Source organism: Cyprinodon tularosa, unplaced genomic scaffold (genome assembly GCF_016077235.1).
Source record: "Cyprinodon tularosa strain WSP-4 unplaced genomic scaffold, ASM1607723v1 ctg224, whole genome shotgun sequence".
NCBI classification, from domain to species: domain Eukaryota; kingdom Metazoa; phylum Chordata; class Actinopteri; order Cyprinodontiformes; family Cyprinodontidae; genus Cyprinodon; species Cyprinodon tularosa.
In genome coordinates this window covers 650,166-677,988 of record NW_024038835.1, presented here as the reverse complement: position 1 = coordinate 677,988, position 27,823 = coordinate 650,166, and the positions used below count along the sequence as shown (strand labels likewise).

General features: G+C 36.5%; 1 protein-coding gene across 14 annotated transcripts in view; it reads right to left on the bottom strand.

Moving 5' to 3' along the window:
• cadpsb (Ca2+-dependent activator protein for secretion b) overlaps window positions 1-27,823 on the bottom strand; it is a 112,636-nt gene that overhangs the window by 36,479 nt on the left and 48,334 nt on the right. For 4 of the 14 annotated variants that reach the window (XM_038286395.1, XM_038286396.1, XM_038286397.1 and 1 more), the window contains exons 4-19: window positions 24,917-24,997; window positions 24,420-24,653; window positions 21,575-21,696; window positions 18,875-18,986; window positions 17,826-17,965; window positions 17,380-17,446; window positions 16,935-17,043; window positions 16,626-16,838; window positions 12,014-12,025; window positions 6,254-6,390; window positions 5,969-6,156; window positions 5,029-5,175; window positions 4,751-4,852; window positions 4,608-4,671; window positions 4,401-4,524; window positions 388-420 (exon numbers count right to left, since the gene is read on the bottom strand). In XM_038286395.1, coding sequence (XP_038142323.1) covers window positions 388-420; window positions 4,401-4,524; window positions 4,608-4,671; window positions 4,751-4,852; window positions 5,029-5,175; window positions 5,969-6,156; window positions 6,254-6,390; window positions 12,014-12,025; window positions 16,626-16,838; window positions 16,935-17,043; window positions 17,380-17,446; window positions 17,826-17,965; window positions 18,875-18,986; window positions 21,575-21,696; window positions 24,420-24,653; window positions 24,917-24,997 — 1,885 coding nt within the window. The remainder of the gene's footprint in view (window positions 1-387; window positions 421-4,400; window positions 4,525-4,607; window positions 4,672-4,750; window positions 4,853-5,028; window positions 5,176-5,968; window positions 6,157-6,253; window positions 6,391-12,013; window positions 12,026-16,625; window positions 16,839-16,934; window positions 17,044-17,379; window positions 17,447-17,825; window positions 17,966-18,874; window positions 18,987-21,574; window positions 21,697-24,419; window positions 24,654-24,916; window positions 24,998-27,823) is intronic. The other 10 variants (XM_038286399.1, XM_038286401.1, XM_038286402.1 and 7 more) reach the window with 6 other exon arrangements.

The window sequence follows — 27,823 nt, the reverse complement described above, 5'->3', positions numbered from 1 at the left end:
TCAGATACTGATGCTAAGGGGGTACACCTCTTGTCATTTATTGACATGCAGGGTTCATGACAGGTTGTGACAGGAACGTGCAAAGAATATCTAAGAACTGCAAAGTAGAAAACAAACACTGATCCATCTCTTACTGTAACCAAGACCCTACATAAACACTAGTATACATGTAACCATAGAAATCTACCAATAACCTGCGTGTTACATGATACACTGTCCACAACCTGTCATTTACCCTGGGTGTCATCAGTATGTGACACACAAGGAGCTTTGACCACACTCCAGTATCTGGGAGTGAAAAGTGTGTTGATAAAACATGTGTCTAGATGAAAAGAGTGTGCATGTGTGAATTTGTGTAGCTAAACCATGAGCTAAACGTAGCATCACCTGGATCCTTCTGATCCTTTTGACCTTTCTCAACTTCGGCAAGGAAAAGGAGAAGAAAGAAGATAAAAAAAACAGATGTTTAGAGTCAGCATGTATCTGTGATTAGTTTCACGGTACTTTGGGGCTCAGAGGTGTTGTTTGTTATCTGATGACCCATTCAGAGGATCTGCTGGGATGGTTTCAGCTGCAGGAAGCGAGATATTTGAGACAGACAGACATTACATTGTTAAAATTATAAATAAAGAAACAGAAACATAAAAAGCCTGTGAAAAACTGGAAATGGGAAAAAATGGTAAGATGTTTGTTAAACAGACAAAGCTTAGACTACTTTTAAAAGGACATGACAAAAGTACTGTGATTACAGACAGGACACAAAAAGTGACTTGATATGATTAAAGTAAAATTTAGATAAACGTGAAGCTCTTGAATCCGCACATTGTCTGTAATCCCCCTTCCAAAGCTCTGTCGACAGATGCTCCTTCACTATAGCTGGTGGCGCAGAGAGGAAATAAAAGAGAGGCCTACCTGTTTGGCAAAGCACTGACATGATCAGACCAAATGACTGCAGAGGATAACAATGTAAGCAGTCTAAAAATGCATTCAAGTCAAAAGAATGGGCGTACAACCAAAAGAAAGAAGCTTTACAGACCAGACTGCTCATTCATATCATCACAAACAGACGGTGCCTAAAAGAGGACCCCCGACCGGTCTAGTGTGGTACTTCATAGATCTCTGGGTTGGTGCGCTCCCCACTCACTCTAACACATAAAGGCACAGTTAAAAGCAAGCGTGGCGCCAGGAGCAGCATCTTTAAAGAAGGAGAGGAGGCCGTAGAGGGAGGAGAGAGCAGGGAGAGGATGATGAGGTTACTCACGGATGGTTAAATCCATCACTTGAGAGGCCAAGCAGAAGACAGGGTGCTAATACATTTCCCTCTTTTTCCCTACAAAAAAAAAGGATTGTAGCATGCAAGAGGCTGGGGTCAGACGTGGAAGGGCTGGAGTTTAGAAGCCAATGGAAAGAGGGCTGTCCAGGTAAACAAGACATTGTGCTGGATATGCATCCCCAGTGGTTAAGGAAACATTTGCTTTAGTTTGAGCCAGGCGTCTCACAAGGATATGAGGGGGAATCAATTCACACAGTGAGAAAAGATACTAAGGTGGAAATCCTTAGTATCTTTAGTAACATGGGGTTTTCTTTCATGGCACCAGCAAGTTTTACTCCGGTGAGAAGGTGAATGTTTGACACAGAAAAAGGTTGACAGACAGCCCTCTGCAAAAGTCTTCTATTGTCCCTCATACCTTTATACTTCATGTCCAAAAAGCAAAAATTTACCTTCATGTTTAAAAGTACGCTTGTTCGTTATTTCACCAGACTTTTTTTTTTTCACTTACTTTCTTTTACTTTGTTTTACTCATCTTTTAATCAGTGTAAGAAAGGAAAATTAACCTTTTTTTAATTTTAAACAACTGACTTTTTTCACTTTCGGTCACACTTAAATATTTCAGGTTATCAAACCAATTTTAATATTGAAAAGCATAACAAAGCATATACAAAGCTCAATCTTTAAAAGATGATTTTATTGATTTCGGGGAAAATCCAATCCTTTTACTTTTTACCAGACGTCCTTTAAAGGAAAAGTTCGGTCAGCAAGGAATAATCACTGGTTAATTATTTATACCTAAAACTGATACGTTTGCGGTGAATTCATGAATTTAACAGTAATTAGTAAAAAAATAACTGAGGCTGGGAGCGGCCATTTTTTCCCATATATAGTAACACATCTTTTGGTAATGACGTCACGGTGGGGTAACCCTAGCGCCATTCTCCCCGCTTTACAAGCAAAATCAATGGGAACTACAAGACACACCTGCAATCACCAATAATTATATAAGATTTCAAGACGACTTCCCCATTGAAATTCGCGAGAGCTATAGTTTAGACAATGCCCATGTGCATGGCAGTTGGATGTTGCAATACATCGGGTAAAAGTGAAAATAAAAATTTCATTTCACCTTTTCAATTCATGAACCACCACAGGTTCATGATTGGATTGCCAACTTGAAGAGGGAGGATTTGCAATTGAACTTCTGGCCAGATAAAAAGTAGTGTTCTTTGACAAACATTGATGTCTCCAGTAAAGCACATTCAAATGAAATTACTCTTAATTAAAAACAATCTCGTTTATTGAACAGTATGTAATAATTTCATACTTAAACTGCTTTCAGAAGTTTGATTTCTGAATATGACCGGACTTTTCCTTTAAATAGAACCTGTATCAAGCATGAGGTAGTTAAAAGATTTTAAACAGCAACACATCAAAGACATTGAAGTGGACTTTGAATGAAAGACAAATCATTGACACCAGTCAGCCTGGAAAGGGTTTCAGAGAGTTTCAAGAGATTCAGTCAAATATACTATTTACCTTGTTTTGTTTTACAGCAGAGAGTATGAGGATCAATTTAGAGAAAATTATATAAATGAATTGAAATCTGTCTTTATTACTGTCTAAAATGTACATAAATTAGATTGTCTTTTTTTTTTCATAGTTGTGTTATTTTATATATTTGTTTGGATTTTTTACTTTAAGAATAAATTAAAAATCAGTTGTTAGATTGCCATTTGCTATGATAAAGTTTTCTAAAAAAAAAAAAAACAAAAACAAAAAGAATGTTAATCTGTTAGAAAAGTACAGAATTAATTAAATTACATGTAGTTATACAAACAAATCAAAAGCGTGTTTTAAAGTAGTATTTTTAAGGGTGGCTTAATGGTAATAGGAAATTCAAAAATAACCTTTGATAAACCTCCAAAAAATCTTTAGAACTACTAATAAAAATTAACTATTACAAAAGACCTGGCTTTATTAAAAAGATATATAAAGACATGAGGGGTGATTTAGAGCTTTTTGCACAGCACTGAGATATAATGCCGTAATGTTTTCATTTTTCATAATCCATGCCATTAAACAAAGGTCATGTTGTCATATCTCATAGCACATGCAGGTGAAAGGTGCTGGTTTGGACAACGGGATTTAAAGTTTGTAAAGCCCTCATAAGTTTGTATTTTTTTCTGTATATCTGGTCTTAAACCTTCTTTCAAGTTTCTAAATCAAAGATGCTACAAAATATTCTAATAAAGAAATATTGTTTTACATGTCAAATATCAGAGAAAATGGAAATATTCAAGTATTTAATTAGTTCAGGTAGTCTCCTGCAGGGCTAACAAACTCTGAACCCAATATTTTCTCTGCAATCAGCATTTATTTAAAAATAAGCTTCATATTAGATGTTATAGAGGTTTAATTAAGCCATATCTGTGGAGGAAGAGAGAAAAGCATAGCGAACAGGGAAGGATAAAGAGCAAAAGATTGTGATCTTAAGCGGGATCATTATACAAAGGTGAAAGGAGGTGGGGGCACGCATAGTTAGCTGCAGAAGTCATAGACGTTAAGAGTTAAAGTGAGAAAGTAGGCGAAATAAGGAAAATGCATCGGGTGGGAACTGGGAGTCAGAGTGGCCACTGAGTCAAGCTGAGCTACTGGTCCAGTCATTTAATAATAAATTTAAATACTCAAGGCACAATGAGAGATCAGCACATAAACAGATTTCAGGGCTTTGGATTTGAATGCATTTTTACTCACACACCTCTACACAAAAGCCAACTTGACCTACTGAACTGCACAGTGCTAAAGCAGGCCTGAAACAAAGGAGAGAGTTATTGAACGGAGAGACAGAAACTGACGGCACACTGTTAAAAAAAATAACTGAAGGAAACCACAAATCATGGGCTCAAACTGGCCATGTACAAGGTGCATTTAACAAGAGTAAATAAAATAGTTCAAAGAGACAGATTTAAACAGGAGTGAGGAAAATGAACATAAAAGGGAATAAACAGTGTTCAATTTATTTTTCTACTTTCTACATAAACTGTTGGTATTAAAAAGTTTAATGGAAACATCAAAAGGCTACATACTCAAATATATATGCTAAAATATATATTTTTTAGGTTACCTTCAATTTTAGCATAATCTTTGATCCGCTGGTAGTTCAGCTGAGCAGCCTGCTCCAGACATTTGCGGATCACTCCTTTAACTTCTTCAGGAGGAACTGGAGTGACAATATCCTTCATCAGAACCTAAATGAGAAGCAAATATTTAACAAGGATCGGATCACAGGTTTCTATTTTCTTTGGTGTAATGTGGTTTTTTTTCTACAAACCCTCTCGAGCAAGGACAGTGTGGCTTTCAGTGCACCCTCTGGACGGCCGAATGGGAAAAAATATCTACGAGGCAAAACCCAATTTTTAATCAAAGCACAATAGGTATGTGCAGGTGTTGTTTTATTTCTGAGCGAGCAGTCACCTGAAATTTACAATGTGGTTCTCCAAAATGACCCGCAACTTTTCTTTAATGTCGTCAAAGCGCTCCTTCTCGTCCACTTTCACCGTGCTCAGTCCATCCGGCCTGCAAGGATCACACCCAAACACTTTTACCGAGCTGAAATTCTTCAGATGACCAACTAATTAAAATTTTTTTCATCTGATCAACAAAAATAAGATAAAGAAAAACTCTGGTTGACCACTAGCAGCTCCTTGGAAGCTGAGATCAAAGCCTGAAATGAGTTTTTTTCCCAATCTCACCTTTTTTCGCTCTGAAAGGACTTCTTTCTTTGTCTAAGCTTGAATATGCACACTCGCTTAGCAGCAGCCTGAGGATCTGGGCTTTGGGAGCTCTGTGGGGATACTAGGGCCTCGTAGCCCAGCGGTCCCCAATAGCTGCTGCCCTCTCTGACTTTTACGGACGCATGGGAGAATGAATAATATGGACAGTAAGAGACTATGGTAACAAAGGAAAGAAAGAAAAGAAAAACAAAAAAATATGGTAGAAAACAAGGATATATATAGAGAGAGAAACACAAAATTGATAAACACATAAAATACAGAAATAAACAAAATAACTTAAATATGAGCAAACTTAAAGAGGACAAAAATGGGATGATGGGCGGGGGCTAGTTTCAGCTCTTTGTGACTGAATAATATTTCATGTCCCATATTACTCCTCGGGTGCATCATTATTTTAATGATTTGTTAGAGACGGTAGAGGATTGTAATTGCTCATATGGAGTTTCACAAGGATCTCAAAAAATCAAATCTTTAATTTCGGTGAGTTATTTGTTTTCTTCTGATAATCTTTTTTTAAACCAATGAAAAATTTAAGAGGATGACTCAAACGCAGAGGATGACAAATCACTTGTTGATGAGATGTTGGTGAGATTAAACTCTCTCATATGAACTTTGTTCTGTTTATCCAAATAAATGAGAGTTGTCAGATAAGATGCGGACTGCAGTTAGAGAAATCCAACCCGTCCCTGTAGAACACAGCGTAATTCATTTACATAATCGAGTGCTATTTAAATAATGTGGTTTTAACATAGAAAGTATGGCTCATGGTCCAGGAATCTACAACTCTATTTGCTAATTAAAATGAAAAGCCGACACAAAGGTTGCATTTAGGGATGCAGCCACTAGAAGGACAAGCTTGGTAAATGTTGGTCGCAGGTCAAAAGAAGAGAGTGCACACCTGTTCCCATGGACATGGGATGCACAAAAAGCAAAGCTGTAGTGCAGAAGAGTGGGGTCGATAATGGCCCCATTTTCTGCCCGCTCCAGAAGATCACGTAGGTAACACAGATGTCTGTGACAGCCTCGGACTCCGTTTCTTGCACAGTATTCATCCAGGACAAACACTTGACCCGGGCTGAACCATCCCTGCACAACACAAAAGCATGTGAAGGCTTCAGTACTGCAGAGCAGTAAACAAAAACAGAATTTTCATGTCAATGAAATAGCCGGTAGAATCACTTACCAAGCAGCAGAAGGTGTCATTGAGCCTGTGGTCCAGTGTAAGCCGCTGCAACATCTCAAAAAGCGAGGCGTGGTCATAGCTACATGGGTTAGCGGAGATAAACTCATCCATGCCATGTTTCTGAGCTCTGTCAGCGTCTATCCAGCCAAACGGCACAAGGAAAAAGACACGTTTTAGAGGAGAGAATGTCAGTGGGGCATAGGAAGATAATGATGCTTCAGTACAACTCAACAGGACTTTTTAGCTACTTCTAAGGGCAAATTATAATAATTACATCTTACATTGTCAACTTGCATTATATTGGACAGCGTAAAGACTGCATAAATATCTATGATTTTTGTATTAGTGAATGAATCTGTCTGAAGCTAATCTCAAAGGTATGAGTTTTTCAACTGCATGAGCATGCATGCAGCTATGGTACATCACCTCATTTTATAAGAGACATCACTTAAGTGATAAAAGGTGTTAGAAGAAGAACATTGACCTAAAATACAATTTTTTTTCTGTATGCATTCAATAGATTCTGCCATTCTCAAAGATTGTCACTCAGGTCCTGACAAAATATGTGTGCTAGTGGGGGAAAAAATGCATGTTTTTTAAAATACTTAGATTTTCTTTAGAAAATAGAGATTTGTGGTTGGTCCTTCATAACAGAGCACCACATCTGAGCATATTAGGACTTTGGTTTTGCAGTTTTGCTTTGTTGTTTGCCTTAGAAAATATTTTTGGACTTTGGAAAACTTGCAGTACTTAATGTTTCCACATTTTCTAATATTACAACAACAACTGCAATGCATTATATTAAAATTTCATTTGATAATAACACAAAATAGGGCATAAATATGAAGTAGAGTTAACAATTAAAAGAGCATATGTTTTAAAGTTTTGACTGATAAAAATCTGAAAGTGGGATGTGCATTTACAATCAGTCTTTTTACTGTCATACCTCTTTATAAAATCCAGCTCAGCTAATCCTCATTAGGGGTCAACTGTCAATTTCTGGGTACATCATTTATATACAGATGTTCTGTGAAGTTGACTGAGATTCTCAGAGAGCATTAATAAAGACAAAGCATAATGGTCTCTATTCTCCCAATCTGCAGAATCTGCTAATTAAATCTCTAACATTATGCTCTCTACTTTTTCTCATAGTAGCTTTGCCTTGTCTGTTCCTGTTTGGCTGTGACACCATCCTGGAGAGAAATATCAGCTGTGCTGCTGTCATCAACACAGTTGTTTATAGATGTTGGAGATCGGCCTGTTTTCCAGTGTAGTCCTGTTTCTCTGACTGTGACTGACTGGATGTGCTCTTTTCATCCTCTGACATGGGAGCTGGCTCGGAGCTCGTCTGCCTGGCTGTGTGTTTCCTGGACGGGGTCACCTTTTACAGCTGCTTTTTGTAACTCTGCTTCTGTCTACTTGAACCCCAGTCGGCCTCAGCAGATGGCCGCTCACACTGAGCCTGGTTCGGCTGGATGTTTCATTCTGTTAAAAGGGAGTTTTTCCTCTCCACTGTCGCTACAAGCATGCTTAGTGTGAGGGATTGCATTCGAGTCAATGAGTCGATGCAATCAGCTGGTTTTCCTTAGATAGAAAACTTTGAATCAATTTGACTGTAGGATCTGGTGAACTGTAAAGTCCCTTGCGATGACTTGTGTTGGGAATTGGTGCTATATAAATAAACTGAATTGAATTGAGTCACAGCTGACAGGTCAGATATTCTGTGGAGAAATTTAAAGCAAGATGAGGGTATAAAACCTCTTTTAAGACTGTCTCTCTGAGCATTGGTCAAGCCATCCTCATTAACAGAAACAATGAAAACCAAGTACAGGCTACAAAGACTGGAGGCTGGGCAAGAATTTCAGTTTTAGCAGGACAACATAGGATAGGTTTAGAGTAAAACATGTCCATTTGTTAGAATTCTAAGACCAAGTCAAAATATATTTAAGAATACTTGGAAAATGTTATCCATTCATTTTGGTTGGGCTTCAGGTATTCTTCAAAGAAGAACATTAGAAAAAGAATCAGCTTCAGATTAACAAACCTTTGAGACAAACTTCAAAAGGCTGCATTAGGCAGTTTAAAATTGTATTGACCCAGTGAATCTCAATATGAATGCATGCTAAATATTTTATTTACATAAGAACAACTTGCCTTTTTTCTATAATTATGCCTTACTTTGTGTCAGTCCATCAAAAAAAAAATTTATGGACTATAGTTGCAATGTGACAAAATGTGAAAAAGGGTATAAATACCATTGTAAGGTACTGAAATTAGGTCAATTTGGATTAACTACCCATAGTTTAGTTTGTTTATAGATTGCATTTACAAAATTAGAAAATCTGTTTTGCAAATATTAAAACAGGCTGAGAGACAACGACACAGTGATGAAGACCAAAGGTATTGTCACGTCCCATAGAGGGACTGGGAGGGTTTACATTCAGGAGATGAGTGATGACTGTTCTGTGGTGGATGTGGTAATTGGAGACCTGATCTTGTCAGGTCAAGGCCGAGATACACAACGGGACACAAATGTCACCCTGTGGGTCAGCGAGAGGGTACCATCTTGACTGTGTATAAGAAAGGATCCTATAGAGTTACACTCATAAACATTTTCATTTTCACTTCAGTCTGAGAAGGAAAACATGAGACAACTAAGAGTAAGTGATGATGGCAGCAGGAGACGGGAATAAAAAAAGACAAAAAAGGACTGTGAGTCATCATGAAAAAGGAAATGTTTTGATAAAATTTGTTTGGAAACACTGAAAGGAAATGAATTGGAGATGAGAGAGAGAGAATTTGTTAGGTAGGAGAAGCAAGGGGTGGGAGAGGCATGACAGAGGTGAGTTGGAAGCAACAATCATATTTGGACAAGTGAACAAATTTTGTATTGGAGGATTGAAATGGTGAAAACATCCAAAGTTCGGAAAGTGTGTAAGGGGGTTGGAAATGTGAGACACATAACACAGGATTTATTTTCTTTTGTGGATTTAAATGGACACATTAATCGAGAAACAATTTTACATAACTCACATAAAGTGTTCATAATAACTTTAACCACAAAATGACAAAAAAAATAACCAAAGTGAAAGTGAGATTACTTTTGCATACATGTATATGTTCCAACATGCTGGAGATCAGACTTTATAATACGCTTGTAAATGTCATGCACATCTGCAGACCCCTTTTGAAAATTGTCATTTTATCTTCTTTACATTCTTTAAGATTGCATTCTCTTATTTTTCTCTTCTCTACGCATTTGCAAGTTGACAATACTTGAGTATGTTGCACTGTATTCATGATCTATAAGGAGCACACTAACAGGCATACGACTACCGGAGACCTCTAAAAGGGAAAAAGCATTACCATTTGGTGCAAATACATGGGTAATTATAGCATGAAGCCAACAGAGGCAGAACTGTTATCATTCTCTGGAAGATGGGGGGAGGGATGGATGAAGGGTTCTCAGTTTTTACAGAACTATGGACACATGAAGCGGTTGGTGTCCTTTTTCAAGCAAAACAAGAGCAGTCAAAAGAAATCATAGTGACACCCCTCCTTTTTGGGAGGCGTAAGACCAGTCTAGCCTCTATAACTACAGGCCCATCTACAGTAGGAGGGAGTAGGAAGGAAGGGATCTGGAGTATCTTTACTGTAAGAAGGGGCGGCATTGGCTACTCCTTGTCTTTGGCATTCAGAATACTCCGCATACATATTTGCCAACTCTCATCAGTTAAACTCAAATAAAGGTAATTACAATGGAGCCCTCAAAAATAAAGCATAGAAGTTAATACAGTTAATAAATGTTCAAATACTGCATGAACTCCTTTTGCATGGCTAAAATACCTGCAATAGTTTGGCAAGTATAATTTTAGGATCATCATCCCTCACATTTATTTAAACCGATTTTTCAAAAAACTATTCATGCACCTTTACATTGAGGGACAGCTTATAAACATGCATTGATGGAAAAAGCGGGTAAAGTGTAAGATCCATACACAGTGCAGGTGTTCAATATAACAGATAAGAAGTTTAAATGCAATTTGATTGTAAACATACAACAAAGGACTCTGTAGATGCAGTATTTGAGACTTATACATTTCATATGCTCTGTATTTTTGCTGACCTAAAAAAGACAGATCTTAGGTATTGAAATACCACAGCAAAGGGAGAATTTTAGAAAAAATTGTGAGGAAAATGTAGGTGTGGCACATTACAAACTTCCAGGATAAAATCTTAATTTCACATTCATAAATCTAATACCGCTTCACATTCCAGATCAGCAGTGGGATACTAATGGTCACTATCACATAACACCATTGGACTGATCCTACAAACGTACCCTCAGTTCCTCCATTATCTCAACCTCTAAAGATACTCTGTGATATTTCTGGTTTTATAGATGTTATCATATTTTCTGTCGTTGCTTAAAGGTACATCTGTTTTCTTATTCTTCATATTAAGTTTCACTGCTGGCATTTGTCCACTCTGCCTGCTTCAGGCTAGAACTACAGACTTAGAAGTAGAAATGTATTAAGGAAGATATTATACTATTGGGAAACTTCTGGGTTTAAAGTTCTTGGAATATTTTGATGACATTTTTTTACTCTGCATGTTTATTGTAAACAGCACATAGTATAGGCCTACAGTAGAAACAGAAACATCCATGTGTAGGGTTAGACAGCCAGGGCTTGTTTGTTTCATTTAGGTGCAGAAGACCACAGCGATTAACAACTGCATTTAAACTGTACTTGCAATATGCATGCCATTGTCATATATTACATCATCACACAATAAGACAATGCCTCCCTGTTTACCGCTCATTTCACTGTTTGTGATGTTGGCACTAGTTCAAATAGGCTCCATGGTGAAGGTCACCAAGGGTCACTTCTGTGATGTCACTCTGCAAACTTCTTTCTTGGATATTAACAGTCTCTGAAAGTTTCAAATGTTCTCACAGTTTTCTTTAGGCAAATGTGCAGGTACCAGTCTGAAAAAATGCTGGCCCCTAAAATGCTATTAATGTTTAATATAGTTTCTGCAATTATTTAACAGAAGAATAGATAATCATTTCGCAATTGAGTTAAAGCTCAAAAGCAGTGGTGAATACCTCTGGTAGAATATTAAATGGGATTGTAGGAAGCTGCCCTCAGGTTTGGGTCTATTGCTTATTCCATCGATGCATGAACCTTAAAAGCTGTATCTTCAGGTAAAGGTGACTAATCAGGCTTCACATTGATTGGCCTATGCAACATATTTAAACATTTTTTAAGTTTATATATAATTTTGTAGGTCTTTTATGTACAATTATATTCAATATAATTCATTTTCTATGCGAATAAATGAATCTGCTATCATTACCTTATGACAGAAAATTAGTCCACCACCTAATCTGTTATCACATATTGTTACAAGATTGCTTTACAGTGAGGGATCTGGACACCAATAAAAATAAAGAGAGAAGGCAATTATGCAGAAACAGCTTTTTATATAGACTTCAATCATTGCTGAGTCAAATAATAATTTCTTAGATATAAAATACATGCATCCTATACGGGCACGAATGGATGCTTCTACTTGGCTCTACAAGTTGAGGTTATTAAAATAAAAAAATTAATAAACTAATATCTAAGACATGAAGCGAGACGTGAAAAAAGAGAAGAGGAAGAAGAAGAGGGAGAGAAGAGATAAAGAACGTTGCATTTGTCAGATAATCGCCGGGGATTATCTGAGCAGTGCCGGCTACAAGGAAGCACTTACCCTTGAGTCCAGCTAGAAGACAGCAGGGTAAGAAGGGACAAACCAGAATAACATAAAGACTAGCAACAAGGCTGAAGGAGAGCAAATCACGAGAGACCCTGACCTAGTAGCTGCATTTTACTAAAGAAGGGTCCAGGCAAAGCATGAAGAAGATAAAAAACACAACTGAAAAAACAACAGCCTATAACTAGCACAAGAGTGTGTTGGGCGGTGGTGTGTGAGCACATGTGAGGATGTGTGAACAACAGATGTTGAAGTATATTAAAAGACAAAGAGGAGGACAGGTAGAGAGAGGAGAAGAAGAGAGACAAAGAGAAGTAGACAGAGTTTATCCTCATCACTCCATTGCAGATGGTTTCTCCTGGAAATAGACTTAAAGGAGCTGAGGGCTCAATTCTGGGTACTGTCACTCACTTTTATCAAAAACAAATATTCCTGTAAAAAGGGAAACTGGCAAAAAGTATAAAAAGTAACAATAATTATTAAATAATTAAAATAATATGCATTTTTTTAAAATAAAAAGTATTTGAGATAATAAATGGGCTGTCCCTCCTTCCTGTTAACATTGATGTTTGGATTGACACTTGTATTACATAAATATATGGGCTTTTGCACCATGTTTTTTTCTCCCACACTGTTTACATTTGATCACTGCTGCACTTCATTTCACTACTGAGCTGCGGCTCATTTACCGTCTGAAAGCTGTACAAAATAAAATGTCATTTTGTGTACACTGTGCATACAAACATCAACAAAAGTTGTCTAAGTCAACAAAGTTTGGTTTACATTTGATGTGTCCAAATTATCCACATATTAACACCATGCCAAATCTATCATCTGAATTTTGGACAGCTCCATGTTGAAAAACATGGGGGACAAGAAACAGATCCTACTGGCTGGGGATATAAATATGAATAAGTCTTATGATTTGGTCACCATGATCAACAGATTATGAATAACTTTTGTAAAAAGAAATCCCCATCACTCTTTGATGGCACAAGGATCCACTAAAAGCACTGGAAACAAATGTGTTTTCTACTTTTGCATCTAGTTTAGTGTTGAACAATTAGAGTATGTGCCAAGGCTGTCAATGTTTGTGGGCTCTCATTTCCATGCGAAATCTAGATGGGCCATGCAAAAAAGAACCTTTAGGACTTTATTGTCCCCCAAATGGATTGCTCCCTAAGAAGGCTGCAATTACCTCTATTCAGAATAAAAATAAAACTTGTTACTCAGTATATCCATATCCTACCTAACCTGTTGTCGGGATATACAAGCTTTTCCTGCTCTGGGGGCCTTTTTCATCATTACATCATTTGAACAGCTACAAAGTTACAATCTTTAAAAATAATGTCCCTAATACTTTCAAAATAACAAAAAAAGTAAAATGTTTGTTTCATTTTGAGGTGAATTATGTTTATAGTGTAGCATAGAACTCAGCAACCTTGAACAGACACTACTTCAGATGGTGGTATGTTAAGCAGTGTCTTGTCTCTTTACTTAAATCAGAGGAGCAGGGTTTGACTACTACTACTACTGACTACTACTGCAAAAAATGTGAAAAAAATATTTTCCTTGGCTGTTCTTTTTTATTTATTATTTACTTGCATTGTGGGAAAAAAAGCTTCTTGGTTAAAGCATTAGAGAGCTACTAGCTCATATAACACATACACTGGTTATTTTAATAAACTAACTACTTAAAGGAGCTCCAGAGGTAGTTATCTATTTGTTGAGTGCTTTGTAAAATGTGCTTTTGAGGCTGACCCTTAAGGCAGACACATGCCAAATGACTCAGACAAGTAGTCTTAATTAGGAAAACTTGAGTACTTACTGCTGAATTTAACAAAAGCACCTGGCATATGTCACTATTGGCAGTGTCTGGTGGAAAAATGGATCACCTCAGCCTCTGCAGGTCCAGTCAGTTTAGAGCACTCATGTAAATGATCTAACTAATATATCTGTGTTTTCATAGTGGATACGTTTTCCATCTCTCAATGCAGAACATCCATTAGAAATGTTACCACCACTCCCACATTTTCAGTTGGAATCTGATAAAACATCAAGAAGAGCAATAAACTGCTGAACTACTTGCTTAATCAATCTTTAAAAGTCGTTGATGATGCCCTCCCTGAGGAACTGTGAAAGCAAACCATGATCACGCTGTTAATAAGGAAATTTACAGGATTTACAGTTGCTGTCAAAAGCCTACATACTTCTGTTTTGGTGACAAATTAAATCAATAATAGATATCCACTAAAAAGGCAAATCCAAACCCAAATCAAATGAAACAGGCACTGTAACTTACCAGCAATAGCTGTGAATCTAGAACACCAGAAATAAAGTTAGCCTATCCAAATACGATTTTTCTGACATTTGCTAATTTACTGTATACTCTCTAACAAATACTAGTCTCTGCAGAGCTGACAAATAATTAATATGATTCCTTATTATAAATGTGCAATTTAGAAGAAGCTCCTAAGGTGTCAAGAGGCTGATAGTAACCCTGAATGAGCTGCATGACTTTTCAACAACTTATACTCATGATGCACATGAGACATGAGAATTTACTGAATTCTTCTTATCTCTTGATGAGGGAGCAGCCTTCAAAATCAAGAAGTATCATTTTCTGAGGAAAAAACATCCAGACAGGCCTAAATTCTCCAAAAAACCTTGCGGAACAATGTTTATCGGTCTGAAGGAACCATACTTGCTTATTTTTAATTCAGATTGATCCGTATTTTTTATTAAGAAAGAAAATATGAACATTTCACTTTTTACCATCAATATATAAGACAATGATGTGTTCCATTATTTAGGATTATTGTGAGTCCAAGAATACAACCCAATTTAATAAATGGCTTTACTACATAAAAAGTTACGCTTTTGTAGAGTCTCGCACTAAATCTATGAGAACATTCATTAGATTGATTAGTTTAGAATGAACAAGAGGTATCCTCATAATCTGAGAGGTTTTGATTGCCTTGTACACAATGGAAAAAATAAATAAATTAAAAGAAAATCAGATTTTAGGGCATTTATAGAGGACAAGTGAAATATCAAGAGTAGAAGGGTTTGGAAAATATCTATATAAGGTCTAACTTTTGAAGTCTTAAGAATCTGTAAATGTAACAGCTGCTATTGTAAATGATAGTGCAATATGAGCTGTTTCTATGCCAGTCAAACATAATGCCAGTGTTTGGTGGGAAGTGTCTCTTTTAATTTTTCTGAACAATGCAAGTGGAAACTACTTGCTCATAGGCTAAACGACATTGTATTATAGCATGGTGGTAATTTTAATTTTTATTTTAAGGCTAATTTAAATTTTAAAAGACAATGAGTTCAACCAAATAATGTTTCCCTTTTTTACAGAAAACTTGTAAGATGCAATTTTCTTCAAATTTCTTAAAACAAATGTGTAAAAAAATCTTAAAGCCTTCATAGGACTTTATGTTCTTTCTTTAGGTGACCACTGCAGCAGAGTAAGGAAGGTTGTGCATGTAATATGTTCCCTGTGCCATTCAAGACCACCAGGGGGTGAAACATGTAATCGTTGGGGTGTAGCCACAATGTTTCAGGAGGGGGGATCTGTGCCGCTGTGTAGATGTCTTTTGAATGGAGGACAGCTGGCAGCAGCGGAATCAACTAACCACAACAAGGATCACGTACTGGACAAAAAATAAACAATGGAGAAACAACAGAGAATCTTACGTGACAGAATTTTTGTGTAACTCAAATAATTAACTTTCATACATTCAACAAACAGTGGAAAAGGCATGTTTTTGGTTTGTTTGCATGTATAGTAGTTCAAGCTGAGCCAATTATTTCTCTACATCCCATCTAAATAAAACTGTATTGAGTACAGGTGAAAAGAAGGATGCACACAAAAAGTTTTGTTCTGAATAGCAGGATCTATTACTGGGGATGGTTAATTAGATGTATTAATAATTGTGCTTGGTACGAGGTCTTTTTAATTGAGGCTATGGACAAAGGTGTCCTGACTTTTAGGTTAGAATGATAAGAGAGCAATGAGCACAGGTGTCAAAACCAACCTGAGTAAGCTCTTACTGAGGGAAGGAAATTGTTGAGGGAGGGGGGCACAAACGACATTTAAAACAAAACCTGGTACAGATGGCACACTGTTTATACAGTCTTACCTGCCCTTTGCTACCTGACCTGGAGAATGCTTAGGAATACAAGTACAGTCACAGATTTATTAGAGGTTTTGTCACGTCTGGATAAAACCGGATTTAATCAGGCCACTGGTCTGAGTGTTTAAATCCTATCTGGGATGACTCTGCAGGTCATATCCTGCATACGGAGGCTGATTTCTCTTTCAGGTTGGTTGTTTCAATTGAACCGACTGATGGAGTAGCATGGAGGTGCATTGTTAAACACTGAGTGAGTGGTGAAAATGAGTGGAAGTCCATCAGATGCTGGAGGATAATCTGTGAGAGGTCAATGCATTTGTGCGCGTGCTTTTGAGTGTTAGCTCTACAGGCACATTTCGTAGCTGCAGGAGGGGTGGGGAGCGCATGGCGTGACACATTTATGGGTTAGAGCTTTTAAAACTGATTTCTGCCTAAGCGGATACTTTGTGCTTCAGGTTACTTACAGAACTGAGAAATGGGAGCATCCATTTGGGCTGAAGCACCCCCCTTGGAGTTTAGTTTCTGGACCTGAGTGGGTGGGACGGGCTTGTGGGACTGGCCAGTAGCACGATACATGGCTTGGACCCACAGTATTCGGTCCTGCTCGTCATCACTGGCAAAGATCACAGTGTCGCCCTCCTTCACTGCGTTGAAGAAAGCCCTTCCTCCATCCAAGCCTATAAGATGTCAAGAAACAAACATCAAAGATAAAAAAAAAAAATACATACATGCTTTCTTGAGTAGTTATACATTTCTTTCTTGTGCATACTTACCTGGCTGGGGGTCACTGTAGTCCACAGTATACCCATCTAGTTGCAGAAGTTCCTGTGGCTCTGATTTCTTCTCTCTGTAGCTGCACATTGCAAAGGTATACTGACTCACCTAAAAACAAAGTCAAAGAACTCACATTAACCAGCCACATAAAAAAATTGTTTACCCCCTGGGTAATAAAATCAAGATTAATGTTGAAAATAGTAAAAAAAAAAAAAACATAATATCTAGATGTGTTTGTTAAAGTGTCACAATCGAACATTGCCAAACTGGAGAACATAAGTTTCATGATATGACAATTTTGTTTTTGTTTTCTACCCATTGTCACAATCATTTTTATTCCACAAATTGCAATGAAATCTAACTGAATTTAAATGGGTCTGATACTTTAATTACATTCAGAGAAAAATAGTTTAGTTTTCTAAACACATTTTAGAAAGAGTCTACCTGGACAAGGACAAAGAAACGTTTCTTCCAGCGTTTCCAGACATTCTTCCCAAATGCCCATAGGTACCTATGGAAGCCATAAAAAACGGTAGTGTCATAAAGAATATTTCACAGTAAACATGAACACATTTCAAATACAATATTTATCACCATAATCTATTTCACGTTTCTTTTCACAGCACAACTGTCCTTCATCTAACTTAATTCAAAGGTTAAGTTATCGAGTAGTGATGAATTCGGACTTCAGCCTTTTCTAATATAGATGCAGACTAAATACCCACTAACATCCACCAGGGGGAGTTGTGTCCTACACAGTATTTTTCCACAGCATGTAAAAAGAAATGAGGCCAAGGAGCTGAGAGGTGTTGGAGTTATTTAGAAAAGGCACAAAAAATCCTCAAAAGAATATTCCAGTGTGTCCTCTTTAGCTGTGGACTTTCTCTTACCCACAGTGCTTCATATTCTGTGGTTTGTCCATGCGTATAGCCAGCTTTATTTTGAGATCTTGGTCAGGGCAGGCCTTGGTCACAGTCATCTTATGGAGCTCTGACTGTTTGGGGCTGTTAGGTGTCGGGTGGAGGACAACCTGCATACAAAGACACAATAAACCATAAAATATATAGTCATTTAGCATTTGCTCCGATTTCCTGCTACCGAGTTTATTTCATTTTCCTTTGCAGCACTGAGCTGCAACGGCTTGTCTTTGCAGTACTAATAACATAAATGCTGTCCCTTCCTTTTAGCACCTGCACACTGCTGATCAGCTGGTAAAATAAATGCACATTTTCCCTTCCAGTTCAGAAATATACATTGGGTGTTTTTAGATATTTCTGGCAGCAAAAACATGAACCTTTATGGTGTAATCAGTATTATTAATAATTAATTATTATTATTATTATTATCCGCTGTGGTTAAACTAAAATTGGTGATAAAAAAAACAGCACATCATCTAAGACTAAATTGCAGGTTTAGTTAAGCTTGTAGCTTGGCGTATTAAACATCTGATATTGTATTGCTGGGCTTGTGTTAATCCATTAGAAGTATTTTTTTTTTACCCTAAAAACATTAAAATACTGTTTACATTACCATGTAAAACAAAAAAATTTAACTATTTTTCATAAATCAAAAAGTCATTAAATATCAATTTAGCTTTGCAAATGACAGCTGTCTTTCAGTTTTAGATTAAGTCAACTATCTTATTGTCTGTTGTTGTCAGTTACTGGATAAATAGCCTGTTATTGCAAAACATCGGTAATTTTTACTTAAGGAAGGCTTACCCTGAGAATCAAAGCCCGAGACTAGACAGTAATTAATAAAAGGTTCTAATGTTAGCTTGTCTCTAAAACTGTTGGTTCAGTTTTAAATGTACTATTATGTATATATTCTCATGTTTGGTTATCATTGACATGATCCTTTACTTTATATAATTTATATAACCATGTGAAGGTGAGAGTGGGTATTAGTAGATTGAACTGTGAATAAATAAAGGTATTACCCTGCCCAGTTCCTTGTCTTCCAATGCCAGCACACCTGTACTCTCTGTAAACAGTTTCACCTTGACAGCTGGCAAAGGGTGTGTGGTGGTAAAGTCTCCCTGGGTTCCCCAGCTGAAAGACAAAACAGAAAACACTCAAGAGGTTAATTTCCATGACAGCATGTTGCGGTGATGTCATCTGTTGAACTGTTAATAAAAAGCTAATCTGCATTTTTTTTTTGCTCTTTATTTTTTTAAACAAACGTACAATAGCATAGATAGAGGTCTCTTAAAAAGTCTCTGCTATGTCAGTGAGTGAGGCCAGACTAGAACTGTAGCATTACAAACAGCACAATCTCAAGAGTGAAAAGACCCCCCAGAAAAAAAAAAAGTAATTTATATATACATACATATATATATATATATATATATATATATATATATATATATATATATATATATATATATATATATATATATATATATAAAATTTTTATTCTATATTTCTGTGGCAGGGGATCTTTTCACTTAGATACTGTGAAACATTAAGACCTAGATCAGTAGGTACACTTGCTGTCTTGGCACTGTAATAGAAATCGCTTCTACAGGAAGTTAGAAAAGAAAAGTGGCTTGGACAGCAGTGAATAAATTCTGCTCACATCCAGAGGAGCAATTTTAATGTAATCCCTAAACATATCTATTATGTCTAAATCCAGCTACTGAAGCCTGAGATAAACACTTTATAAACAAATAATGTCTTCTATTTCTCGCAATTGTATTAATTTCTGACCAGACAAATCATTTATACTAAAATAACTACCCCTCCTTGTGGATATATAACATTTGAAATGGAAACTAAAGAGACTTTTAACACTATAGTGTGTCCTGAAGGAAAAAAATGAACAAAGAACATTTGGGTCCATAGGGAGTTCTATGAAATCTGATAACCCGATTCCTATTATGTCTGAGTCAGTTGGACGAAACAGCTTTTTGAAAATGAAATGAGCAAACAAACAAACCAAAAAAAAAAACACAATACATAACACAATACCTGGGGAATATGGAATTGGAACAAATAAGTGTTAAACAGACCAGCTTCACAGATCCACTAAAGCCACATTAATACACAAGCAGTAAGTAGGAATCTGTATTACTGTAGCCTTTAGGGTTTAAGTGAGAGCACTTTTAAATATAAAAAAAACTCTGAGCGTATACAGTCTTCGCAGTTTGATTAAAAACCCTAAATTCTTGTCATGAAATTATACATTTAGAACAGTGTGTCAATTTCTGTTCATATAGGTTTTTCCTCCTTGTAAACTTTTATCAAGATTCAACATCATCTGCTGTAGTTCCTGAGCATAAGAGTAACAGCAGAGAGACTGCTGACATGTAGTCACTGCTGAATTGTGTTGATTTCACATGCTACTTTTGTTCAGGCATAAAGGTGACCTTGCTGCTCAATGGAGGGTTTAATAACGGACGTGACAGCGTTGAGTTCCTGCAGCTCTTCCTGCAAATTGGATCAAATCTCTGCATGTTTAATCTGCTTGTAGTTACACAATATATACCAAAAAACTTTATCTACTGTATCCATTAATCAAGTCGTCAAAGTTAACAGGAATATAGAAGTCAGCCTGAGCACATATGGGCTGAGCACGCTTAATTAATGTTTGGGAATAACTGGCAGCCATTTAAAGGGTAACATTCATCTCGTAAGACTTAATTTGTGTGCATGTACTGTATTTACATGTGAGCTCTTTACAAAGAAAAACCCTCAACTCATCGTACAGCCTGTCAGGTATCTGTCACTTAGAGTTTTTAACATTTACTTTCTAGAGGCTGAACCATAAATACAACCTGAACCATAATTCTTTTTATTGTTTAATTTTTTTATTTGATTATTGAAATTATACGTCAAGTGGTTGGGATAGTTTTCACTGTCTTTTTTTCTTCTAATTTAATTTCCTTTCTGTTACACCTTCTTCAAAATGGGTCTTTTTCTTTAGCAGGATCAGCAGTAGACATATGAGCCTTAAATAGCTCATAATACATGAATGTTTAATCGGTGGCTCTTTTATAACATAACCTGCATTATAATGGCTATCATGATGACTAGTGAAGATATTTTTAGTGAGGAAAAAGGATAAAAGTCTGAGGAAATGCAATAATATTAACAAACGGTGCTAGTAAAGGGGTTATCCTTAAATATTTATTAATTTGCCTACTAAGAGCACAAACCAAATTTGATTATTAGGATTATAAGAATAAATTGATGTGAAACAAATACTCGAATATCCTGCTGTGCATCAAAATATTGACATGTTTCAAAGGAAATGAATACAATTAAAGTTTTGCACAACTGAACAGTCCAATTTCCTTTATATTTAGTAATTTACATGCAAAGTGCCTCTGAGGAAAAATTAGTGCATCTGAGAGCCCCCGAAGAGTACTTAAGGCGGCAAACTGAGAAACCACTGAAAATTGGGATAGTTAGGCTTACTTTTAGTTCCAAGTTCATCTTAAAAGCAAATTCAGATCCTATTCCTCAAAGATCTTATCAAATAGTGTTTTGTTGACAGAAACAGTCAGTAATAAATTAAGTTTCATCTTCCATGCATATAGCGTTTGTTTTTAGTTCTAGTAAACATTTGTTACAGCTGTATTTTTTTTATACCTGCATAAACACCAGTGGTTAACAAACATCCATGTGTGCACACTCACGTTGGCTTAGATGCCTCAGCTTGGTCGGTCTGGAGTTTCTCTCCTCCCTCCACCTCCATGGTGCAGTAAACAATCCTGTTTGGGGCCAGAGACTTCAGCCCCACCACTTCCATGATCACCACCTGGGAAGCAGAAAAGCCTTAGAGAAGTACGAAAAGGAGAAGTGACTCATCTCTTAAGAGAGGCTGGAGAGCAAGAGGGTCAACAGCAAAAGAGCGGGCAGGAAAATCCACCCAGAAATACTATTAAAGCCACAGTGGGGTTTTACATTCACAGCTAGTGTCTTCACTGTACATGGATCCTGGTTGATTTTCCACTCAAATAGTCTGTAAAAATGGCAACTATTCTCGAAGGAGCCTGCAACTCCCAATCCTCAAAACGGCTAGCAGACATGATCTGCCACATAAAGTATTATAGTATTATATACTCTTTATGAGTTCAGTGTCTACATTTAGCTCTGCTATGGCCAACAGTAACCGTAAGACAGCAACCATGACATTCAGAGAGACAGCCAGAAGCGAAACATGTTCCATCAGGATTGGAGTGCTTTCAATAAAACATTCAGCTTATTCTATTGTTATTAGCCTGAGAGTTTATAAGCTTCTGCTATGCAATAATGTTTTTTTGATAAGTCGTTATACAGATACCTTTGTAGTCTAACAGTTTCTACTCATTCTGTTTGCTTAGACAAAAAAGTTTTATTATTATTTTTTGTAATTGTAGAGAAAACTTAAGTTTCTTTGGAAATCTGTGGAATCAGATATAAGAAGGATTAAATTAAAAGGTAAGCTGTCAGAAAGCTTTAAGATTTATTTACAAATGCAAAAAAGGTGTATGTTTTTTCTAGCTATTTAGAAATACATTAGTCAATTTCATGGAAACTGCATCAATTTGTGGCAATGTGTTTATTTTTTATACAGATTATTTACAAATGTATGGCGGTAACTTACCAATTATAACAGCAACCAGTGCATGTAAAATATCAGTATCTGCTGCATTCTTTTACTTTAATCAATGCTCTTCAACTGTTTAAATGTATCTGTTTAATATAGAATGCACATTATTCCAATGTAATTTAAAATAAGGTCCACTAAAATCACATAGAAACTATCTAATTTATGACCTAATTTATCCAAAAAATTTCTCATCAATTGAGTTTTTATAAATTCAAATAAGAAAAGGAAAAAGTATACCCTTTATCCATCTTTTTGATGACTTCATTTTATCTGTTTTGTCTGTGGTTTAAAGGGTTCATAGAATGGTTATATAGAATATTTGGTGCTGGTCTTTAAGGTCTCTGAATAGGATGTGTAACATTGGTTGGGCTGAAAATGGTATATTTGCTGTTTTATGAGCCCTCATGCAAGCCTGGTTAAAAGCCCTTAAATGAAATGTCAGGTCTTCTTCCTTTTATGGTATGCTCATGAATATTTAGATGAGCTGTGTGCTGATTGGTTGGTTTACAACGAGCAAAGCTGCTGAGCAAAGACGCATCATAGCAACAAGCACTCACTCAGTGAAAAATTAAAATTGTTGATATGGTAGGGTGATCTGATGTCCTCTTTTTTCCGAACATGTCCTACTTTTCCTACCTAAAAAAAATGTCCGGTACATCCATTCACCCACTGAACTATTGTTATTCAAATAAGGCAATATAAACTTGGTTTTGCATTCTATGACCCCTTTAAAAGAAGAGTATTTGGACCTGCTGCAAAACAGCTGCTAATTTGCTGGATTTTATGGTGTTTGCTCCTGCATCTATATAGTGTCATCTGCTTTGTGAATCCAATGCAGATTTAAAGAAAACAGCCTTGAGAGATCAATTAGAAAAAAATAGATTTCACTGCTAACTTAATTTCTATCACAGACCTACATGTTGGTGTTAAATTATGTGAACAGAATATGGACCCCCAATGCAGGCTGCTGCTAGGTGCATTAGTTGTTGCTAAAGGAGCCTTACTCAAATGTCTGAGTTGTGCAAGGTGTGGGCTGTAAACTGCCCATCTTGATTTAAAGGTTTTCAGATGTCTTGAGACTATATATTCTATGATTTTAAAATTTCTCTCACTTTCCTGCTTCTGAAAGAAATTATAGATGGACCTGGAAAGCTTTGTTACATTTCTTAAGTTGTAAATAAACAGGACATATCTAGAAAAACTGGTTTGGTTTTGGTTTAAAAACTGGTTTGGTTCGCCAAATGGTAATGCAATCCATGACACCGTTGCAAAGTTATCTGCAAAAATGAAACCTTTAACATGTATTGGACTTATTTTGCTAAAGGCAAGACAAATTCAAGAAATGAAATCTACCAGGTATAAGGTAGCAGTACTGTTTCAGGTTCCTCAATCAGAGAAGAAGATTTTTCTTTTTGGTACTATTTAAGTGCAAAAACAGTATAATGCCCTTACTTTACTATTTCACAGTAAGGGCATGATGTACTTTAGTTATATTGACTATTTCACAGTCAGGAATGCACCCATTGACTGCAAAATAGCACTGCATCATAAAGGAAGAGAGGTGTGATTGCTCTCTGTTCTGTGGTGATAGCTCATCTGAGACAAGCTGATAACAAGATGAGTCACATTTCCCATTACAGAGCAGGTAAATAGGTTTTTATGCACGCATGTGTACATCAGTCTGTTCTTCACACTGCGTCTGGCCAACCGTCTGAACAGGTGTGCTGTCTGCTTCTATTTTTAGTATTGAGCAGAGAAGTGTTTCTCATTAGCTTCGATTTTTTAAGTCTCGCTCAGGCAGGTGCAGCTTTGCACGGCACATAAGACATTTTATAAGGATCATAATAGTAGACATTGGTTAAAGTTGTGCAATCCAAATGATGCATTACCTCCAAAGTAAAGGAAAGAACCACATCAGACTTGGAGAGAGTGTTCTCATCCTCCTGGCCCATGTCAATGATGGAGGTGTTGTGGCCTCGCTTCAGCTTCTGGAGTTTAAACTCTCCACCTTTTGACACAGGCATACTCTCCAGGTTGGCCATCAGCTGATTCACTGAGGACTTGAGCTCCTCGATGTACATTGCCTCCATCTCTTTAGATACAAATTTGGGAAACTTTCCTCCCTGTTGGGGGGTACAGGAAAGAGACATATCCAAAAAAAGACTCAGAAACAAACGCTTGAGAATTTAAAGTGTTTCAAGGTCAGAGGATATGATCAGTGAAAATACAAAACAAAACAAAACAATATAAAGCTCTGTGATGATTTTTTTTCTCCTACGGAAGCTTCAGTATGGTCTTATTACTACTGGCACTATCTCTGAAATGTTAACTATATAACAAAGCATATTAAAAACAGTCTGAGGACACCCTGCAGAGTCTGACTCACCCTTGCAATCTGGTCTGCCATCTGAAGACGACCATCAAGCTCTCTTCTGATCTGTGCAGCCTGCTCATCCAGATTGTCCAGCTATTAAAAAAAGCAAAGAAAAGAAGGTCATTTTGGTCACCTAAAAAAATAATGAAATACTTTATCAATCTAAGGGTCAACAACAATGAGTGGTACTAGCTCAACATTTTATCTCAGCATCAAATCTTAAAAAAATAATCCTGAACAAAGCCTTTTAAAATTCATATGCATTATTCGTGATACAGAACCAAGACAGTGGAAAATCACAGATCTTTACATGAATGAGCTCCTAGAGGATGTGCCATATAATTGAACACATTTTTCACTCATCCATTATGAAAGGCCCTTTGTCCTAGCAGGCTTGTGGGGTGTTATTTCTCTTTCCAGCAGTCACCATGAAAGAGATGAAGCAGGTCACCAGACCATCACAGGACAGATTTAAGACAGATTTAAATATTCGCTTACAATAAACATAAAAATTAGGTAGGTAAGTAGGTTTGCACTTACAAGTAATTTGACTTGGTGTTGGTGATGCAAACAAATTAGATATATATATTCAAAATGCAGAATCTATAGTTATGTACAATATAAAACATACAATATACTATATACAATATATATTATATAGCTATATACGACATACACAGTAGACTGTGCATTAATGTAACGCAGAAGATCTGGAGATGCTTCATTTGTGTAGCTTCTATGTCCTGAACAGGGGAGGGAGAGAGGCAGTGGAAATGTCACAGGGGTCTCTGGGCCTTGTTGATGAGGCTGGTAGCGGATGTAAAGAAACTGTTCTTGTGGAGTGAGGTTTTGGTCCTGATGGACCGCAGCCTCCTGCCAGAGGGAAGTGACTCAAATAGTTTGTGGCTGGGGTGCGTGGGATCAGCCACAATCTTCCCTGCATGCCTCAGAGTGCTGGAGGTGTCCATTCAACCTTCGGAAATACTAACTAAGGGTAGTCATTGCAAACTTAGAACATTACATTATTTTCTGATGTCATAGATAAAAAATATATATATATATAATATCACCGTTTCAACTGCTGTATTTTAAATCTTTCACTATATACATATAGTAGAGCCACACAAAAAACTGTTTGTTTAAAAGATTGACTAGTTTAGTAGAATAATTAATGAGGTGATAGGGGATAGTATTATCTCTACCTGAGTTTATTTTCCAATTATGTTTTTCATTTTTTGTTCTGGTTATATAATTCTCAGTAAAACTGTGGCACACCTGTAGAATAGACAGTTACAGTACCATGTTGTTACATTGTTCTGTGTATTAATTTCTGGAAGATCTAGATTTTTTTCGTTCATTACGGTTAGCCTGGTTATAGAACAAAAAAATATGGAAATCCGAGTTGTTTCTCTGACTTCCAAAAACTATTATAATAGGCTTAAATATAAGTAATGACTACCAAATAAAATGGAAAATAGCATCTCACGCAAAAAGCCAAACCTGAAGTAGCCTGGAGGCTATGTACAATGGGGGTAATTTAAAGATCTATTAGGTGCATAGTTTCAGTTTGTAACTTTTTATCAATAGGACCTCAAACGACAAACGTTAATGCATCATGTTTCAAAACTGTTTCGAAATATGCACGGCAGAGGACAAGTTTCAGTTGAGATTTATGCAAATATGTTCAATAATTTACGGGTCAATCCAAGCATATGTCTATTTAGGTGTTGATAAATATTTTTACTGAAAACACTCTTTTTTTAATGTTAAAATGTTTTTTCGTTTATATTTTTCATACAGAATTTACAACAAAGATAACCAAATATGGCATTCACTGTTTAGTGGAAGAATTAGATGCTAAACTATGCATATATAAAATAAGATTTAGATTTTTTTTACACAACATAAACTGTAATGTATTCGTGATGATTCAAAGGATACTGCTTAAAGTTGTCGTAAATTTCCTTCCAAATTAAATCTGGCTTTTCTAGACGATACTGTGCAGAAATGCACAGGCAAGAATTGTCTCACACATTTCCTCAGGCTTTGACAGCAGATTTAAGGCAGACCCGTTTTCTCTTCTGTCTCTGTTAAGTACCACTTAAAAATAGACTGTACCTGTTAAAACTGGCAATGAAATAGGGTGTGTCCCGCCTATTTTCCAGACAGCTTTTTGTATTATAAATATCTGATCACACACAATCTGATCTAGAGGGAAATCCATACAAATGTTTCCCATAAACATAAAATGAGCATGCAGCTGTTTCTCTACTGTATGCACACTTGATAAATAAACAACATACAGTCCTGAATCCCTTTTATTTTGAAGTTGGAGAGCTTTCATTGCTAAGTTAAATTATCATTGCATATTTTCTTTAATAACAATTATGTTGAGAATTCTGAGGAGTATAGAATTGTGTTGGACCTTATAGCTGAATGAAAAAGAAGAGGATTTGCAGTTTCTTAGACTTAAAGGCGAAAGGCTTTGAGGACCAGTGAATCTCAGTGAATGTAGTTTAGTCTTGGAGCTTTTGAATGTTTAATTTCATAACCTTAATGTGGGCAATTTCTCCATAACTTCAGCTGCAGCTGCCGGCATAAAATTAAGACACGTTTGACTTGTGAAAGAGAAATAAGCCCTTCATCAAAAAAGCAATTAATCCATACAATAGTTTTTTCTTCGTCATTTTTAGCGTGTCGCCTTTTTCCTCCCAGCGGCTGTGCCAATGATTCTAAATCCCATATTCATGTAATAGTTATAATATTTTCTTTTTTTTTTATATTTGCAATTGCCAAATGTTTTTATATAAGGAAGAAAGGAGATGAAAATATCTGTCATGGATATTAATGATTTTGCTTACAGTCCTTTTAAGATTGACATTAGAGTATATCACTTTCTTATTCTTTTGACTTGTTATG